The sequence below is a fragment of the Pieris rapae genome, chromosome 4 (assembly GCF_905147795.1).
Source record: "Pieris rapae chromosome 4, ilPieRapa1.1, whole genome shotgun sequence".
NCBI lineage: Eukaryota > Metazoa > Arthropoda > Insecta > Lepidoptera > Pieridae > Pieris > Pieris rapae.
Genome location: NC_059512.1, coordinates 3,322,634 through 3,343,605, shown reverse-complemented (window position 1 = coordinate 3,343,605; position 20,972 = coordinate 3,322,634). Strand labels below are relative to the sequence as shown.

The window sequence follows — 20,972 nt, the reverse complement described above, 5'->3', positions numbered from 1 at the left end:
AGTATTTGTTTATAAAACAATTCTAGTGCTTTGAATCAATATTTTATAATACTAACAAAATTTAAAAGCTAACTAATCTTTAGTTAACTATTTCAACTAAAACTGCTAGTCTCAATTTTTTAATTTCATAGTTGTAAATATATAAAATGCAATATTTTGCATTCTGGACCACTAAATTAAAAACACCTCTTAGTTAATAATAATATTTAATAAAAACACAACATAAATATTACTCATAATCAAGTATGACAATAATTAAAACAATAAATAATATTACCTAATAATGGAGTCAAGGTGAAGTTAAAAAAACAAATTTTAAATGCTTCTTATAACAAAAAAAGACTACATATGCTACTTTAAAAATACATTCTACAACTACTATATATACAATATCGAAATATTACTTCTATTAGGAATAAAGTAACTAAATCTAAGAAGTAACTGTGCACTAAACAACTCCGCCGCCGTTGATGTGATCAATCTCTTCCTGGGAGAGCGGCAGACGTCGGTAGCGAGCAGGAAGATCTATGTCTGATATAGATGCAGTACTCATTGCGGCACTCGGTTGAGCTTGAGGAGACTGTATTAAAAAAACGATTCTTCATTCATGTTACGTTATGTTATGTTAGACATATCTGATTATGAAATAAGGTCGCGATACTGACCGCCTGAGGCGCAGCAGCTGCAGGAGCTGCTGTGGCGGCTGCAGGTGGTGCGTGGGATCCACCTCCGCCACCTTTGCGGAATTTAATAACGGGAACCCTAGATAGAATCGTTGTTATCCGAACCATTTTTTACTACAAATTTTATTTCCTTAATGCAGATTCTAGACCAATTGTTTTCTAAATGACACAGATAATTGACATTTGCAGACACGTGACGTTGACAATTTAACACCCTTAAAATAAGAACATGTTTGCAAAGAAAAAAAAGCTGTTTGTTTGCCTGTTGAAAATTTTTAGAGGCATAATTTCAATTTAGGTCAAAAAGTTTCAGTTTTGAAATAAATTCAACGCATAACGCAGTGGCTATCACTGGATTATACTCTGACGTACTCATAAACTGCATCAAAGTAAAAAAACGACTTTGAAATAAATATTTTAAACAACTATGCAAACATTCTACACAGATTTAAATTGAACTGTCTAGATTGGTTCGTTAACTTTAAAACAGCATAGGGTTATATTCTTAAGTTTCAGTTTATGTACTGAAAAGGACCTTTAAACTTTTTTGAAGAAAACCAGAAATTTAAAGAAAATTAGTTTAATTAAAAAATTGGTTTTAACAATAGACAAGCTTTATGCAAGGTTTTTTTTAATATTTTAATATGGCGTATTACCACCACGTGCCCCTATTATGGATTCTAATCGGTTGCGCATAGATTTGATTATGGTAATTTAAACATCTTGCGGAATATTGTCCCATTCTTCTGAGATTGCTGTTCTTAGTTGTGTCACTGTCGTAGGCACAGGATTTCTCTTTTTAAATTGTCCCAAAGATGCTCAATGGGATTTAGATCCGGGCTGGGTGTTGTACGTATCCCAACCTCTTCGCAATATTGTCGAACTTATGCAGCAGCGTGCGGCCGGGCTTTATCCTGCATTTAAGTAAGATTTTCGCCTATAAATCCCATGTAGGCACCACGTGATCTTCTAAGATCTCTGTTATGTAGCGATGTGCAGTCAAACCCCCTCTACTACCGTTTTGATGGACCATGTCTATGAACACAAGTTTTGTTGGCCCGTTCTTCGATATGCCACCCCAGACCAGGCACGAACCGCCTCCAAAATTAACACGCTCCTCAATGCAACTTTGAGCATATCGCTCCCCACGTCGACAATAGACTCTTCTGCGACCATCTGCACCATATAAACATGTCCTACACTCGTCTGTGAACAATACGGAGGCCCATTGCTCATCTGTCAAATTAATCGCGCAAATCTTAAGCGAGCTTGTCAGGGAGCCACAGACACCTTTGAACCATTTGCTGGTCTAAAAGTGATATCCGCTTTCTTTAACCTTTTTCTTATTGTTCGTGCAGTAAGTAATAAGTAGTAAGGTTTACTCCACGCACTTCATTAAGCTTTGATGTTAACGGACGTGAGGAAGCGATTTAGCAGGGAAGTTGTAACAATAAATCGGTCATCACCACCACGTCTCCTTTAGTAACAATCTGTCTCCACAAACCTTCTGTATATTCTAGAAACTGATTTGACCGGTTTAAATTTCTACCAATCGTTCGTTGATCCAAGCCACCAATGCTACAATTTGAGCATCTTGTTCGGACGAAGTATCCATAATATGATTCAAAAACTCTGGATGAGTTAAAAAGCTAACCCAACAAATCGCTGGTAACATTAATTAAATTGTCAAAATAATAAAAAATCAATAAAATCAATTTTTTAAAACACGCAAATCTGATACTACGAGTAAATTTTCTTTTCCCGACTATACTCATTTGTGTTACTGCAGTTCTATTCTGATTTTTGTCCAGTCTCTCCATATTTATATAATTTAATCTGAAAAATTTGCATACTAATTTAAAAAACAATCGATCAAAGTAATGCTGCAGTTTATAAGTCTGTCAGTATAGATTACAGGGTTCCGAAAATTTTGTAATTATCGATTCCTACTCGTTTGTATTTCCTAATAAGTACCTACTTGTATTTTATTGTTTGCAACTTTCTGTATTATTTAATTCTTACTACAATAAAGTCTGTTGATACTTTAATATCCAAAAAGTACCCAAAACCGAATCAAAGCACTCCACTATCCAGTATCCAACTGGACTTGTCTGCCCTACCCCTACTGTGTATATAAAAATCGGAGGCGGGAATAAAATGAATATGAAATAAATGGAATAAAATGCTTAGGTACGCAAGGGTAGAGCGGTTGACGGATGTATAGACGCAGCCTAAATACAAATTATCTTATATTATAGGATTCCTAAGAATTACTTAAATCTTGTTAATATTAATATGTATATTAACCAAATCACGACGACTGCTGACGTATTCAATATGTTTTTTTTAATTCGACGCTTACACAAATCGATGATGAAATGATCTTATATATTACTAAGGCTCTTTCTCCACTGCTCAGGTCCGGCGTCATAAGCCAGAATCAGTCATGAGAAAAATATCGGAAGACTTCTCCACTATATCCGAACCGACAAAGATGCTATAGACCGAAAAACCCCAAAGTTTTTGTTGTACACTTGGTTTGAGAGGTAATTTTAAATATGAATTAAAAATACGTTGAAGTAGTAAATAATAGATGTTGTGTTTATGTAAGTACATTTTACATATTTATATAATATATTAATCAATGTCGAATCGATCGAATAATTTTAATGATAATAACAATGACATGAAACGATTCTTATTTTTTTATTTCTAACATTTCTTTCTTCGAATTCAGATTTTCTTAACGTTTCTTGAGAATTTTTTGCCCTTTCGTCATTATCTTTTCATACATTATTCGGTCGTATTAAAATATTGTTTTTCCATATTTAAGCTGTATACAGGCTTGGAGTTTCTATTGGTTTAGTTTGTTGACTGCGTTCGAAGCTTAATATAAATTATTGTATAGAATAAAAAGTCCACTAAAAAATTGTACCCCCTGTAAAAACCCTTGGACGTCTTGTTTTCCCCTAAATTTGTACAAGTTGGCATCACTGTCGATCACTTCCGACCGATAAAACACCGCGTTCCGATCTAGCAAGTTATCGAGAAGTACATAATCACTGTTGTGTTTCTAAATCGGATCGATAATTAACGTTAGCCGGACCGGAGCACTGGAGAAACGGCCTAAGTAGAATTGGTTCGGAAATAATGTAGTGGGCAGTTGGGCATCCACATAGCGTTAGTGCGCGACGAAAAGTGCCTTAACCTTCAGTTGTGAAACCACGGACGTCCTCTTTTTTATTTATCTTGTGTTTGCATTATCATTGTAAAATACATTTATAGTCACAGAATTAAAAACGCACATAAATAATACAGACTTTATTGACTTTTGAAAACACTTAAAACTTATTAATAAATAATCATACATACATCACATACTCTACACAATAAAAAATTAGAGAAGTAATTTTTCTATATAATAATATAAGATCTAAGTCTGTTATAATGCCGGAATACACATGTTGATACTTAAAGTACCACTATTGTGCCACACTAATATTCAATGATTAAACAAAGTAAAGGAGTTTAGACCGGTCTGCGGAAGTTCTTGCCAGCATACTTGGCTGCCGCACCAAGTTCTTCCTCGATACGGAGAATCTGGTTATACTTGGCCAGACGCTCAGATCTGCATGGAGCACCCGTCTTGATCTGGCCAGTGGAAAGACCCACAACAAGATCAGCAATAAAGGTGTCTTCAGTCTCTCCAGACCTGTCAATGTTTATTTTATTTAGATTTTCCTATACAAAAAGGAAATCAATTCTAAATGAAGAATGAAGCAGGTCTCACCTATGAGAAACCATTGTGCCCCATCCATTAGTCTTGGCCAGCAAGTGAGCATCAATGGATTCAGTGACACTACCGATTTGATTGACCTTCAGGAGAAGACAGTTACAAGCTTTCTTTTCTACAGCAGTTGCAATGCGTTTTGGGTTTGTTACCTATAAAGACAGTGTTAAATATAATAATTTTCATTGTATATAGTATTCAAAGCTTTTAAAAGGATCTTACTGTGAGATCATCTCCAACAATTTGGATTGATGTGCGGGCAGTGAAGTTACTCCAAGCTGACCAGTCATCTTGGTCAAAGGGGTCTTCAATAGAGACCATGGGGAAGTCCTTGATGAAGTCAAGGTACACATCAGCTAATTTTTCTGATGAGAGATAGTCAGCAGGGTTTGACTTGGGATTCTTGAAGTCAAGATCATATGTTGCATTCTTGAAAAATTCTGATGCTGCTACATCCATACCAATTTCAATCTGAAAACAGTAACTAGGTATAACAAAAAAATCAGTGGTGCAAACCTTAGTCTTGCCTTAGATATCTGTATCTGTTTAGTGATAATTTCGTTTTTCCAAATAGGCCAGAAACAAGACCTGTGCCTGACAAACATAAGATTTTTAGGTATTTTTAACCCATTCCAGTTTTTCCAAATATGTATTACTAATATTTGGAAAAATTATTGGTCAACAGCTGTTATTCAAATGCACAACTTCAGGATTTAACAACCTTAACCAAGCCATTAGGCCAACAACACTCCATTACATATATGAACTCCATTTTCCACGCATAATTGTTTCTCACTGTAGTTTAAGAAAAAAACTATTGTTGACTTTTGAAGTGTTTTATGAAATATATACCTTTCCAGTGTAGCCCGCTTGCTGAATAGCATCTTGAATAAGGTATAAAGCTTCCTTATTGTTTTGAATGTTAGGGGCAAAACCACCCTCATCACCAACAGCAGTTGAGTCTAAGCCAAATTTTTCTTTGATGATTTTCTTCAGATGGTGGTAGATTTCTGAGCCCATACGCATGGCCTCACTAAATGATGAAGCACCTGCAAAATATGATGATAAGTAACCTAAATCAATAATATTTACACAAAAAATATTTCAAGAAATACAAATAATTTGTTTATTATATACAACTGATAAGGATATATGATGTAAGTTTTAAAGTATTTATATTGATTGGGATATACAACTGATAAACATATTATATGATGTCAACTTATCAGTATTTTCATTTGAGATAAAATACAAACCAGTGGGCAAAATCATGAACTCCTGCATAGCAAGTTTGTTTCCAGCATGTGATCCACCATTAATGACATTAAAGGCAGGGACTGGAAGAACAATGTCTTTGTTTCCAGCCAAATCAGCTATGTGCTTGTAAAGAGGAATACCCTTTTTGGCAGCACCAGCCTTAGCTACAGCCAGAGAGACACCCAAGATGGCATTTGCACCAAATTTAGACTTATTCTCAGTGCCATCAAGCTTGATCATGAACTGATCAATCTATAAAAAATGTTATAAATATTAACATCTATTACCACTGTAAAGGCCTAATCATTCAATCAATTCTGTATTTAGCCTTGTGACATTTTAAGTTTTATGGTCTTATGTGTTTATATATAAAAAAAAACATGTAAACCAGGAATTATTAGAAGAAGTTTGTTAATAACAAATATTTAGATAATTGCATTAAAATATTTAGTTACCTCCTTTTGCTGGGTCTCATTAAAGCTTTGTTTAAGCAATTCAGGTGCAATTATCTCATTGATGTTCTTAATTGCAGTCAGAACCCCTTTCCCATGGTATTCACCTTTCACATTGTCTCTTAATTCAAGGGCTTCATGGACACCCGTTGACGCACCAGACGGTACAGCCGCTCGGAAAAGCCCCAGCTCAGTCACCTATCGAATTTAACTTATATTTAGTAACTAGTAGTACTTATATTTGTATATTCAAACAAACTTCAATTTAGACAAGGTCAAATTATACATACTAGGTCAACCTCGACTGTGGGGTTGCCGCGAGAGTCGAAGATCTGACGAGCTTTAATCGAAGTGATTGGCATCTTGGAAGTGTGAAATATGGACACCTGCTTAAAAAAATTAAGTTGCATCCATTGTTAGGTAATACTATTTTTCTATTTATATTTTACATATTTACTACTTTATTATTTATATGTTTACCGGTAATAAATTTCAGAACTTACCTAATAAAATCAGTCGCTTCTAATTAATTCGACTTCTTTAACCTTTGCCGAAGAAGTGCTATTTCCACTGATATTCGCCGGCTACTGTCCTTTGACCTTCACAAGGTGAAGTTAGAGACGTTCTTCTGTACTATCGGAAAAGGTACAGATGCTAATACGAATAAAAATCGTCAACGTAAAAATTATATACGTGTAGCGTGATTAGAAACCATCCACCTTATTTTATAGGTAAAAGTGCACCTAATTTCACTCGCAATATTAAGTATTTTTCATCAGTTTGTAATTACATGTGAATCTGTATAAAAGTTTATTTTGGAATTTGGCGTAAGATATTTCAATATCAGAATAGACATAGACAACCAACTGTTGCTGTCCCTATTAAAATAAAGGGTCAACTGTCAATAATGATTTTTGGTCTCATGTAGTTTGTAAATTGTGAAAATATCTAATTACTTTTAGAATATAAGGATAGTGTGTTTTTAAAAATAATGGATGTAAAAGACGGCGTTAAAGAAGAAAAAAAACCAATTGTTGTTAAAGATGCTACAGATTTACAACGGCTTCGCCTTGAAAAACTAATGAAAAACCCAGTATGTATAATTGTTTGTATTTTCTCATGCTACTAGCAAAGCTAGCTCGTAGTCAAGTCTAATTATTTTTATATTTTTAGGAGAAGCCGGTTTTGATACCAGAAAGACGGAAAGATAAGTCACTTGCTCCACCACCTGACTTTGTTCGTAATGTAATGGGTTCTAGTGCCGGCGCGGGTTCGGGAGAATTTCATGTATATAGGCACCTTAGACGAAAGGAGTATGCACGCCAAAAATTCATACAAGAAAAAAGTGAAAAGGTACACTACTATTAAATTAAAATATGATTTAAGTAACACTAACAATTTTTAAGTATTTAAAATTAAAGAGAAAATGTATTAAAGACCCCCCCCTTTTGTTGTAGGAAAAGCTTGATGATGCATATCACAATCGAATTGAGGAAAATAAACGTAGAGCAGAAGAAAGAACTGCTAAAAAGAGAGCTAAAAGGTTAAAAAGGAAACAAAAAACTAAAATGAAAGGTGAACAACCAAAAACAAATATTGCTGATGAAAAATCTTTACAATCTAATAGTGATAGTAATAATTCAGAAGAAGACATTTCACTCAACTCAAAACAAAAGACTGATAATACTACAGAACCTTAAATTAATTATGTGAAGTGATTGTGAAAGTGGCCATAATCATTCTTTGTAAACTTTTATTAATATGTTATATGATTTATAATTACCATATTAATATCCATTTGTAAACAATCAACTGTCTGAATTTTTGTATAAATACAACAATTATACAGAGAACTTAAAAATAAAATGATGTCTACGACAATATACAACCAATTTTTTTTTATAAATACACACTTGATATAAACATCTAAATTAATTACATGATACTCAGAATGAATAACAAATAGGTCTAGGAGGAACTGTACAAAGGTGAAAAAATCATATAGAATCATTAATATTTTTATTACTTTTAATTAGAAAGGACATTTAATTAAGATTAAAAACTAAATGTGAATTACTGAACTGAAGCCATTATGCTATCTTCATTTTTCTTGAGGATTACAAAACCTTCCATAACTGGTGATAGTGGTATGTACTCATCAGTCGCAAGCTCTGCTCTCTCGCCAAAGGATAAAAGAACTGGTGTAGTATGAGTGTGTGATCCTGCTATGGTTTTTGGAGTGCCCGCTTTTCCAATAACATCAACAGCCTGTAATTAAATTTAATATAGCTAAGTAAATTGATGAACTTAGCTTTTAATATGTTAAGTAAATTTATTTAATTCAAATTACCTGTCCAACACGAACACTGACATTCAAGGGCTGAAGATTATCATCCAGTGTAACTAACCATCTGGGCTGCATTGCAGTAGCGAGAACAAAGAGCAAGTAATGTGACTTGCCAAGGATAACTAAAATAAATAAAAAATAAATTACATAATATACACCAAATTGTCAGTCAGCAAATGAACCAAAATCCTGGTTAAATTTGTCAAAAAATTTTAAAGTATGTCAAGATGATCCTTTTCAACTAAGCTAATAATTTAATACACACTTAGACTGTTTCATAAAACAGTCTTAGTTGTATTAAAATCAGTTCAGTAGTTATTGAGACATGGATATAGCTCACACACATCCTTTATGTAAAATAACAACTTACTATTTTTGCAGTCGAGAAGAGCTGTTAGCACAACAAGTAGACCAGCAAGTGCTGGCTGATTGACTAGACGTCGATCTGCATGTGCTGGACTCAGTGTCACTGTACCTTTGCCTGCGTGGCACAGACCTTGAGCAAGTCGCACCATGAATAAATGCACGGGCGACTTGCTGTGGTATAAAGCCAGGGCACGGAGCATTGTTGCCAGTCTGCAAAAGACGCATAAGTACAATGTCTCTTTCCATATAACGACAACTATTGCCAAAAATAGGCAGTCCATTTAGCATTAATTTAACAAAACTGTTATAATAGTTACCACGACACATTCTTTCTAACTTCTAAATCTAGTCTATTCTATAGCTCAAACGGAAATCATGTCATTGTTAAAAAAACTTACTTTTGACTGCATATAAATTAAACAAATTAAAAATATTAGCACCTAACAAAAGAAGAAGTTATTCTCTAATTAATGTCTATACACACCTGGCATTGTTGGTACCAGCTCCAACAAGCCCCATTGCGAATATCGCGTTATAGGCGACGTCATTGTCAGAGTCGTGCGAGTACTTGTTAAGTACATCGATCACCGCCAACTGTGGGTTTGACACAGAGCACAAGGCGATAGCAAGTGGCACTGCGCGTCGTACTGCTGGTTCTCCGTAACGTCCCTGCATTTAGAAAATTATTTTTAATTTAATGTTCATACAATTATTTTAGAGTATATTTACTTTTACCGCATCAAAGATCGTTTAATAATAAAACGAACGAGTTTTCATTAAAATTTAATTACATTTAAACAGATGCCACTTCATAATATTTAGAGGTATGAACAAATGAAAAAGGTATATTTTAAAAATAATCGTATTAATTTCTTTTTGTAGTCAAATTATATAATTTCGAATCAAAAGTCGCACTTGTTACTCTTGATATTTTTTACAATTTTTTTTAAATGAAAATATCAAATATCATAAGCATTATAAAATATATTCTATCTTTATTAACGGATTTTAAAATAATCCAGTCCCTCAAATGCAGGAACAAAAATTGGGCCGACTTTGCGAAACGTGAAATTTTCTTTATTTAACAAGGCTAAAGCTTTTAGAACATAATATCCATTATTAAACTTGTATAAAAATAAAATCCAAACATAATAATTGTATAGTATACAACTTACCAACTGTCCAAATATCCTAGTGCACATTTCAGCGCCAGTTTCTTCTGCAAATGCAATAACTGCCACTCCCAGGGTAGCAACCGCCTGAACTGACGACAACTCCTTGTTTGCTTCACGCTCCTTCTCTTTCTCTTTGCTCTTACTGTCTTTTGACTTGCCTGAAAAATATGGTAAAAAATAAATTTTAATAAAACAGTTAATCATAATAAATATATCCAGAGATTAATGTAAATTCAATTACTCTGTGGGCAGCTTTTACTAAGATACTTTTCCGTCTCTTTTTATCACTCGTATTGAATCTCTTTTACTTTATGATAAACTCATTGACGCGAATTAATTTTATTTTAACTTCGAGGGGTCACTTATTAGGTAGATAATATAATTTCCCGTTTAAGTTTGGACAGATTTTTATTTGTACCAAAACCAAGTACAAAGTTATACTTACTCTTGTTCTTATCATCCTTGGAGCTACTTGCAGAAGCGCTAGCACTGCTAGTGGTTTCTTTGTTCTCTTTCTTGTCTTGCTTCTTAAACGCTGTATCTTCCGTGGATGCTTGTTCATTCTAAGACACGTGCAACATTAATATCACATTCAAACGATAAGTGTAACCGGTCAAATCTATGTAGCGACATTGCAGAGACATTTTTGACGTTATACAGTTATCGTTACATGGAACCAACCACAAGTGAATAAGATCCACGTTTCACGGAGGGTTACTTTATATATATATTTGAATCATGTGTTAAACTATTTGTAGAGACCTTTTTAAAGATTCCAAGTAAAGTCCAACATAACTCAATTAAACATTACATGAAAATTAACATTAATTATAAAACAATTTCAGAAAATACGCTGAACTCTGTCATATAGCTATATAAATATTTTAATTATTACATTTATGGTATTAATTTTATTTTTTCTAGTATTGGTCGTTGAGTATTCAATTATAGTTTATTACTAGTCTTAGGAAAAAATCGTTACTTACATCAGTCTCGTAATGTTTGGAGCAGATGTGCAACATCTGCTGTACGACGAGTACGTCACCGGTGCCTGCGTACGCGCACATTGACAGTGTTGTCTGACATAACGACTGCTGTGGTTCTGGTAGAACCTCTAACGCCGCCATTGTGGCTTCTGTTCGCTCCTTGCAACCTATAAATAAGAAATATTGGATTCAAAATTTACATTCGCTGTCTTATCCATCTTTTACGTGAAACAAATTTAGGTAATTATCAATTCAATTTGTATGTTTGTATACAACTGAAGCAAGTTTAAAAATTCTGTCTCTAATAGGAAAAATCCAGTCACTGTTTTTTTTTTAGGGTTTATTTTCACTATACAAACAAATCTTTTATAACTATTTATAAATATAAGAATCTATAACACACTTCTACTTAAATAGTTTTACATTTACTGTTATGTAAATAAATAATTTTATTAAATAAAACTTCTTACCTAAAAAGCATAGGCCAAGACCTAAATGCAGGAAACGCGCATAAGTTGACGAGTGAAGATCTTTATTGTCATCAATTAGACGTTGAATGATTGCACAGGTTACCTATAATACACAAAATAGTTTTTATATAATATTTTAATAATTTTGACTATGATGTATATGGTGTTACCAGGTTGACACATTTAAAAAACAAAACGAGTCTCAACGTTATTTCATGTAACGTCTCATTATTAAACAAATATGCATTTTAAAATACGCCTTTAGAAAACAACAGTGTTTATTAAAATTTGCGAAAATACCAATAAAAAAAACTACTTTTGCGTGAACGAACTGTAAATAAATAAATAACCCAAGGGATTTAAGGACAAATAACGAATACACTTACATCGCCATTACAAGACCCAACAGCGATGAGACCACAAGAAAGCGCTGCGAGCGCACAGATCTCAGGCGGCGCTGCGGAATCGCTTAGTACTGGCAATAAATGAGACAAGACGTCCTCGCGCTGAGTTCCGGCGTACGCTATGCCCAGACCTATTGGAAGTTATTGTTATTTTATCGGTTTTTCGAATTAAATCGCGTTGGACGAATCACAGGTTTAAAAGTTAAGCATTTTTTAAATCCTTTTAAAACTCAGAATTGTGCTATTGCTACCTACTTTAGTGACTAGACTCAAAAATCAAAATAGTGGCACATTTAAAAACAGAAGGTATCAAAGATACCGGCTAAATTTAAAATCTTAATACATCAACATTATGTTCTAGAAACCAAGGAATATAGGATGGATCAAATAACTGCAAGATTTCATTTGAAAAATGATAAAAGAAAGCCTTAAGTAATACATAGTTAGTATAAACCATTTGTTTACTCACCTAAAACACTGCCGATTCTCAAGTTAGCACTAGAGTGCAGGACATAGTCTGACAACAGAGCTAGTGCTGGATCACACTCATTCCTGACTCCGCAATTGACTAAACCAAGAGCGAGAAGAGCTCCGGCTTTAATGTGTTCATCAGCTGTGTATAGGTATTTGTCGATTGGAGTCAGGCCTCCATCTACATCCCACAAGTGGATCATGCCTAGAGATGCTGCAGCTGATAACATGCCTATTTGAACACAAATCATTGTTATTGTCAATTATGTTATATAGCTACTATAAAAAAATTATAATAATTAAACTAACACAAAACGAATAGCCCCCTTTAATTACATGTTATTAATCTTACCATGGTCTTTGTTCTTGTACATCCACTTATTACCATCCTCGGTGGTAACTAACTTATCTCTGCCAAACCCAGCATTAACAAATGCATTGACAAATGTTGCAGATAAGTTCTGACGTGCCGAGTCAACTGGGTGATCAGCTAGTAGTGATGGTCTGAGAGCAGATCCAGCCGATTCCAACCAGGTTTTGTACACCTCTTCTGGTGTTTTTGGTTCCATGATATCAAGCTAAAATATATATATTAGAATAAAAAACTGCAACACATATTTTATTTTTTTGTATTCCTGCTTTCTTTTGATTATATAAAAAAAATATTTTATTTACCAGGTACCAGTTGATAATTTTTTTTTGCTCTTGCCTTTGGTTTTACAACTATTTTAATACCAAATGTGTTATAAAAAAATAACCTCCATTTAACCACCACATATTTTTTTTATAAAACTGCCACATTATTGGAATAAAATAATTTGTACTTCAAACTTGACTACTATTTACTAAATTTTGTAATACAATTTTTTAATTAATTTTGTCACATGGCATTAAAATAGTTGCAGGACCTTAACTGGCCCCATATTGCATATGAACAATGTCATACTCTATATTTAAAAAAAATATCCATATTACCTCTCTTCCCAAACTAAGAAAGTGATCATTGATGTGGGCATTGAGTAGGATTGTTCTTAAATCTTCATCATCCAAGTCTAAAGGTACATACTGTCGGGCAAGCATGTAGCATAATTGTTTTTTGACCAACCTAAAATTATTTACATTAGAATAGCTTGGATAGGTCATACACATGTTTTGTTCAATACCTTTATCATATAAAATCAGGTGTTGAATTGTAGAAATATGTACTTTAAATAATGATATTATCATTAAAATTTACTTACATGTCATTACAGGTGTTAAAAACTTCCTCACATTTAGCCTTATCATGCAATTGCATAGCAACCAATAAGGCTCTTGGGTACTCTCCAAATTTTAAATATGTTTCCAGTACTCCTTGGAGTATTTGAGTTGACTCAGGTTCAACCACATAACTTGCACATCTTTAAAAAAAAAGAAAGTATTATAATACTTTAATATGGGCCACCTACAACTCCCAATGGCCATGAGGATACACTCTTACTTAATAGTGCACCTGTCTCATTGGTAATCTTTTATAGGTTTTAAGTCTAATGTGCCTGACACATGTCAACAAGATGCTTTTGTCACGATATTTTTATATTATGTTTATCACATACATGTATGTGATGTATATAAATATTATCAAGATAATACTTCATATACCAACATGTTTATACCATGTACACAATGGTGTTCATTCCTCCAAACCACTATCATAATTACCATAATTACAAACTATTAACATGATAAATAGACAGAAATCCTATATGACGGTTGTTTTATCTACATGAAGCCAGAAGTACCAGCTTACTAACTTCCTTTGATACTAGCTTCTCCTAACCTACTCCAAACCAGACCATTATTGATGTGGATAATGTCCATGTTGCACCCTCAGAACTATTTCCAGCTTCTTCAGAACTCCTAGCGTACACTATATCATTCTGTTTATTGTACTTCTTTTTAATATCGAAAATTTTTTCGTAGGTAAAGACGATATCACGGTGTCGATTTTTTCTTAAACCTTATTTCTTTTAGACGAGCATTATGTGACCATTCTTGTTTTTTGTATGCTCGTACATACACCAATCTTTATTTAAAACTTTTTTTGCTGTTTTCCTACTAACACCATTCTACAAAGCCATCAACTTCTGTTTTCGGACAGAATTTCTTGCTATCCGCGCCTCAATAGCTTTGATTACTGCGGAGAATCCACACCGGAGACTTTATTACACCTATGAATAGTACTGGTAATGGTACACAAACGTAAGCCTTATATTCAAATTTTTGAGCAACTTGAAAATGCTACTCGGCGAGTGACCACAACTGCTATTCGGTTTTATTTCAATGTCCCATTCATCGTAAAAAACTACGGAAAACTTTCCGTAATTTTTATTTTACAACAATAGTAAAACATTCAAAAATAGGATGCATTAATTTTTTTTATATAAGCATGTTCAAAATTTAAAAATAATGTGACAGAACTTTGGGACCAACTACATATGTACTAATATTTAAAAACAACTTACCCAATCAAATATAAGCAAACTCGAGGATAGTTGCTTTGATCCATGTGTTGTGTCAGAAGATCTAAACGATCAATTTCCATTAGTAAATCACAGGCTTGAATTTCAGCTGAATGTTTCATATCAAAAGCAATTACATCTCGGACCAGAGGTAACAAACTGTCCATATTTTCTACATTCCATTCTTCTGATATTTCCCCTTCAAGTTGCCTATTGAAAGATAACATGTAATGAATTATAACATTTTTGTTTATATGGCTGCAAATTTTGCAAAAACCATTGAAATAATTACACAAAATGCTATTCATCTTATCACTGATTGGATGGACAATGTAATGGCAAATGAAGCTGAACCATTCCAAATCTGTTAATCTTGATTTTACTAATAGTATAGAGCCATACAGGATAGTATGTACTGTTACATTAAGAAATAATACAAGGGTTTCAAAACAAGGTTCTTTGGAACTTTTAAATGCACTATGGTATATTAAAATGAAACATAATGTCAAACATTATAGAACGCTAAGACTTTTAATGAACATTACCAAAGTTTAAGCTTTTCATTAGTATTTAAGAAAAGTAGTATTTAAGTTGACTCAATATTAATTATTAGCCATAATTAGTGTTAAGGCTAGATTGTAATTCATATGAAAACACTTTCCTTTTTTTGCAAAAGTTAAAGTAAAAAAAAAAAATATGGCAAGTAACTTACCTAACATATTCATGGCCCCATTCTCCAACATTAGCCATTGTTCCTAGTAAACAATACTTGAGACATTCCCTCTTCTCTGCAACATCCTATAAAATTTTATTAGGGTTAGAACTTATAGTATATTATTGAAAAACCTATATTAATATCTAACAATAAATGTAGATGATACTTACAAGGGTTCCACTAACACCCATTGCTAATACTGATACCACATCAGCACAAAATTTTTTGGTTTTAGGATCCTCTATTTTTTCATATACTTCTTTTAGTGCTGGGTAATGTTCTCTGAGAAACTTTAAGGGTTTAGGTACAGAAGTCATTGAAGTAGTTGATGTACGTATTAGATTACTTAACATTTGTAAAGCAGGAAAGTATAAGTCAACTTCATTTCCCTAGAACCAAAAATTTTTATTAGCTTAGATATAGATTTTAGAACCTTAATCATGATTATAGTTCCAGATATATTTTAACATACCACAAGTTTTTCCACAAGCATATTGAGTTCCTCTTGGAGGCGTTTGTCTTCTTCTGACTATAAACAAAAACAAGATCAGAATTAAAGGGAACTGTAGAGTAAAATTAAGAATTTTGACAAAACTATGAAAATATTTACTCACCAAATCATCATTAGGAGCAGCTACAGGTTCAGTCTTTTCCTTTTTTGCTTCTTCTTGTTTATTCTTAGCAGTCATTTTTATTTTAGTTTTAAAACCACTAGTACGTTCAAGATAAATTAAAGGAATCAAATTGTATAGCAAAACTATTTCACAATGCCCAAATCGTGAGTCTTACAATTTTGACAAGTCACCGCCGCACTAAAGAGTATATATTAAATACTAATATAGTTTGGTACAGACAACGAATATTCACACATAGCACAGACTGTAATTATTTATTTGATTACAAAATATGATGGCAGTTATTTGGCTCCTCTTCATGTAGTGAAGAGTCATGGTCATGAAGGTAATTTGACCGTGCATCATCGCCACACTGATCGGGCAACTCTCCACACATACGTGTTCGTTTATTAACCGACTGTCTACTGTTTGTAATATGATGTCTACAGAAAATTGTTTTATGTACAGATTTGGCTTCAGTACTGGGGGCCTACTACGAGCTCTTATTGCGAGCCTATTGACAACCTATAACTGAACTGCATCGCTTTATTTATTGTACAATGAAGAACCAGGCGGCAGCTATTTTTGCAGTGTTTACCTATAACAAAAAATCCTTATGAAGGATTAGGTGTTAATTATGTCATACTTTAATAAACGGAGTAATCGTATATACGAATCGAATCGAATAAGACAGTATTTAGCTTCATGCGGAGCCCAAACAGACGAGTTACACTCCAACATACTTCTAACCAGAGCGTTGTACAAGCTTGAGATGGCTTTAATATTACTGAACGTTGTTGCCCTTCGAAGCACGAATCCCATCCTTGCGTATGCTTTCTTGCAAATGTCCACAACATGATCTCGTAAATACAGTTGGGCATCCACTCGCACTCCTAAGTCTCTTACTGATTGATTTAAAGTAACTTTTAAAAACGCTTATTATGTCATAGTTTGAAGGCAAAACGATCCAATTTTGGTTCAGCCAAAATAATGAGGTTCGGTCATGGTACGAATTTTTATACTAATATTATAGGTGCAGTTAAGTTATAGGTTGTCAATAGGCTCGCAAGAACAGCTCGTAGTAGGCCCCCTAAACACAACTGTATTGTTTTAAGAAAATTCATGGTAGATAATTCAAAATCTATAGATTTTTGATCTTTTACGTATGTTTGTTAAAAGATTTACTACATAGTTAAAATGTGTTGAAACATCAAACACCATGTCTATACAGTACCTAGACAACTAGGTACGTAATGAGTAATCGGCGATTGTGTGGACGCGGCGGCCATCATAGGCAATCATGAATCATTCCTTTCACGTACCGACACAACAGCGATTACGTACGTACAATCATCGCCAACGATGGCCGATCACAACTCTTATAAGAGGCAACAAATTTCATCTCTTAAAAAATGGGACAATATCAGTTAAATATCTTATTGTAACTACTGTTATAAGTAGGTATTGTCATATTATCTTTAAATATCTTCAATTACGTTTCTTCGCATTACACACTTACTTATTACGTTTAGATCTTGGATTGACGTCGTAAACTTAATATCTTTTTCTTTAAAAGTTTATACTTGTATGTTTAGTGCTCTATCATTTTGACTTATATTCGTTTATCTTTGTAGCAAACCCCAACAAATTTCAAACTGGAAAAGAGAATCGAGGCTGGATACAGTCACAATGTATAATCACTGCGATATAATAAATTCATCAAAAATACAGTGGGGAAATTATAATTAACCAAATAAATATACTCAACACTTCGCCTAAAGGGATAATAAATACCAGGCCATAAACTTAAAAATAATCACTGCGATAGCCGCGCTATAATTTGTAATGCGTAAATTATAAATACCCCCTTACAATATATATATTTTCTTCACTTTAGAGACTGGCGGTCAGAGTTCAGACCGGTGATTCAGTGGGTACACTGGTCGTGGATCCTTCTATTACGTCCGCAGTCCCTTTCTTCCTTCCTCTATTTTATTCAAAGAGGCAAGATTTATAAAAGTACATCAGATAAATAAGATGAAAAACTAATATTAAATTTCTTTTTCATTTTTTTTGGTATGGAATGCTATTTTATAATTAAAATTAACGCGCCTTACAATGTAGGTATGTCCATACAATAAGTCCCAAAAAGCGGTTCTGATAACTATTGTTCGGTTATATTATAATCATTAACTAGTTAATAGTTCTGTACTGGGAGTACAGTACTATAGCTATACATAGCAAAACAAATGAAATCTAGCAATATAATATGCTTTACTAGTAGTCCATTATATAAATAAGAACTATATCTTGTTCACACAAAATGTATTAGATGAGCTTGTATATTGATATTAATTTATTAATACATTATTTTCAGATTATAGGTAATAACTACAATGATTTATTGGTTTAAATAATGTGAACATACACCCAATAAAACTTAACATCTAAGCATAATAATTAATAAATTTATATATGATGAAATAAAACAATTTATTCCTATGTCCATCACTTTCTATTATTTAAAAAGTTTTAATGTCAAAAAAAATATTGATATTGTAGTGATGTATTTATTCACAATATGGTCATTTTATTACTAATTATGCAGGTATCACTTGATTTCTTTTACGTATGCATCTAACTCTGCATCAAGTTGTTCAGCAGTTGGTACTGGCCGCTTTCCTCTTATTCCACCTCCTCTTCCACCACGCTTTCCACCACCCCCACGAACATTTAATTTGCGATCATTGCCCTCTATAAATGAATAATGAATATTGTTATAAGCACTTATCTATGAATCTGAGTTATTGCAATGCAATTTCAGAAATAATAATTTACCTTTGTTCCCAGAATGTCTTCTAAATGCTCTTCCTACTATTGGTTTGTTTCTAGGTTCCGCTCTTAATGAGCTTATTTCAGATGTTGCTAGTTGAATGTTCATTGCTCGACCATCAAGTGGAACACCATTGTACTGCTTCATTGCTTTTAATGCATCTGCTCTACGTTCAAAGACTACATCAGCTGTACCTATAAAAAAAATTGGATGAAAAAAAAGTTATGGAGGCAGAAGGAATATTGAATGAATAATTTTATTCACATACCTAAAGATCTGCCAGATCTATCATAGTGCACTGCAGCACTTTTTAAAATTCCAAACTCTGAAAACAATTCCTGGATATCCGAGTCTGAAACTGCAAAATCTAAATTGGAAACGAGCAGTTTGCTGGGTCCAGTTGATATAGGTGCACCTCGCTGAATTTTCATGGAACTGAATTCATTGAACATGTCATGTTTCCACGTACTGTTTACATCACCCTGAAATAGTTTGTCCTAAAATGACATGCCAAATGCCCGCTGATGCCTCTGAGTTTGCACTCGAAACATGGCAAACATTGGTTGAACATAATTTGTTTTGCATATACATAAAGGTATATTATTTACACATTGATAAGATATTACACATTTGCAAAGATTAAACATTGTTCACTAGTAAATCACTTTTCACAGACACTGCATAACATGTTATTTTATAACACTCCAATAGTCAAACAATTGCAGCTCAGCAGACTATTTCCATTGTTGAAATGTCCTCTCCAGCAAAGCACTTATGCACTAACAATTTGCATCAAGGCCATTTATAATGAAGCACTATGTTGCTGAGGCGAATTGAATTAAGAGGATACTGGAGTCAAGTATTTACGTTAAAATGAAATCCCATCGTAATAATAACATTTACAATAATTTAAAATCAGCCAAAGTTAAACGTCCTTGGTCTGGCGCAAACATATGGCTATGACGAAGATTTTCACCTAATCTCGCTGTTAAATTGGTAGAAATAGTTTGATCAGCAAGGTAACTTATGTACCTGATAACTTATTAATTATATTGCGCGCATTCTCAGAGAGCCAATAGCTCGCTTGTTCGCCATATTTATTTTTGTCAAACCAACGTAGCTTTATAAAGTAGGTCGGTATAATTTACCCTTGAATAATTAGTTGGTTTGGACACCCCACCACGATTTCTGCCTCGCAAATTGCCACCCGAACGGTTGCCACGAAAGCCACCTCCTCCACCACGATTTGATCTTTTAGTATCCATTTTTCTTCCAGCACCTCCGCCTCTTCCTCCTTTTTTACCAGCTTTAATGATGTCGTCCAAAGCCATATCAATTTTATCAACCATCTCTATATTTAATATACCGTTTATACTTATATTTTATATAGTAATCCCGTCAAATTAGGCTGATGAGATGCTGCTTTATAGTTTAGGACAAAGAAAAGCCATAGACACTAACATAAATTATATGCCTGAACCACAGAATCAATAACCAATCTCAGGTATACTGAGTGTTAAAATATTAAATAACATGACTTAATTAATTACAGACTATTAACAAAATTTAATTCATAAATCGTTGAGTGATTTTAAAATTAAATTTATATTTTCTCGTTTTTTTATTGTTTATTATTATTTTGAAGATCACTTTAAACATATAATACAATAAACTTTTATGTGACACAAACATAAAAAATATGTAACAAATAATAACATTTTTCATTACTCCGCGTATTAAATGGTTGGGCATTGGGCTCTACATATTTTATTGACCATTTAAATTATTATTTATTAAGGATGATAATCATTGACGCTCTGTGCATATACTAATGTATATAGTTGACGATAAAAACGTATAATGTATCACATTCCAATAGAATCCAGACCCTTTTTTTAAATTAATGAA

General features: G+C 33.3%; 5 protein-coding genes across 6 annotated transcripts; 1 reads left to right on the top strand and 4 right to left on the bottom strand.

The window, feature by feature from the left end:
• Positions 1-431: 431 nt before the first annotated feature.
• Positions 432-885, bottom strand: LOC110995117. Its single transcript, XM_022262123.2, has 2 exons — positions 666-885; positions 432-580 (listed from the first exon to the last, which is right to left on the bottom strand). Exons 1-2 carry the CDS (start codon positions 789-791, stop codon positions 449-451), a joined length of 258 nt encoding a protein of 85 aa, XP_022117815.1. The 5' UTR covers positions 792-885; the 3' UTR covers positions 432-448.
• A 3,104-nt stretch (positions 886-3,989) lies between these two features.
• On the bottom strand, positions 3,990-6,846 carry LOC110995142 (enolase). Of its 2 annotated transcripts, none has more exons than XM_045627922.1 (8): positions 6,686-6,846; positions 6,473-6,568; positions 6,186-6,380; positions 5,730-5,982; positions 5,326-5,522; positions 4,696-4,944; positions 4,474-4,625; positions 3,990-4,395 (listed from the first exon to the last, which is right to left on the bottom strand). In XM_045627922.1, exons 2-8 carry the CDS (start codon positions 6,542-6,544, stop codon positions 4,212-4,214), a joined length of 1,302 nt encoding a protein of 433 aa, XP_045483878.1. In that variant the 5' UTR covers positions 6,545-6,568; positions 6,686-6,846; the 3' UTR covers positions 3,990-4,211. The 2 variants fall into 2 exon arrangements, with proteins under 2 accessions (XP_045483878.1, XP_022117849.1); XM_022262157.2 differs by having other exon boundaries at positions 6,473-6,571; positions 6,686-6,826.
• A 226-nt stretch (positions 6,847-7,072) lies between these two features.
• Positions 7,073-8,048, top strand: LOC110995143 (PRKR-interacting protein 1 homolog). The gene is made up of 3 exons (XM_022262158.2): positions 7,073-7,275; positions 7,356-7,535; positions 7,640-8,048. The coding sequence occupies exons 1-3, from the start codon at positions 7,174-7,176 to the stop codon at positions 7,880-7,882; spliced, it is 525 nt and encodes a 174-aa protein (XP_022117850.2). The 5' UTR covers positions 7,073-7,173; the 3' UTR covers positions 7,883-8,048.
• Positions 8,049-8,184: 136 nt separating this feature from the next.
• On the bottom strand, positions 8,185-16,431 carry LOC110995141 (26S proteasome non-ATPase regulatory subunit 2). The gene is made up of 18 exons (XM_022262156.2): positions 16,232-16,431; positions 16,090-16,146; positions 15,788-16,006; positions 15,615-15,700; positions 14,906-15,112; positions 13,643-13,801; positions 13,377-13,506; positions 12,754-12,979; positions 12,400-12,633; positions 11,913-12,061; positions 11,527-11,629; positions 11,057-11,223; positions 10,516-10,633; positions 10,071-10,228; positions 9,380-9,564; positions 8,900-9,105; positions 8,533-8,651; positions 8,185-8,450 (listed from the first exon to the last, which is right to left on the bottom strand). Exons 1-18 carry the CDS (start codon positions 16,304-16,306, stop codon positions 8,256-8,258), a joined length of 2,793 nt encoding a protein of 930 aa, XP_022117848.2. The 5' UTR covers positions 16,307-16,431; the 3' UTR covers positions 8,185-8,255.
• A 2,356-nt stretch (positions 16,432-18,787) lies between these two features.
• Positions 18,788-20,517, bottom strand: LOC110995135 (THO complex subunit 4-like). Its single transcript, XM_022262148.2, has 4 exons — positions 20,213-20,517; positions 19,333-19,546; positions 19,070-19,258; positions 18,788-18,985 (listed from the first exon to the last, which is right to left on the bottom strand). Exons 1-4 carry the CDS (start codon positions 20,411-20,413, stop codon positions 18,843-18,845), a joined length of 747 nt encoding a protein of 248 aa, XP_022117840.1. The 5' UTR covers positions 20,414-20,517; the 3' UTR covers positions 18,788-18,842.
• Between the last annotated feature and the right edge of the window lie 455 nt (positions 20,518-20,972).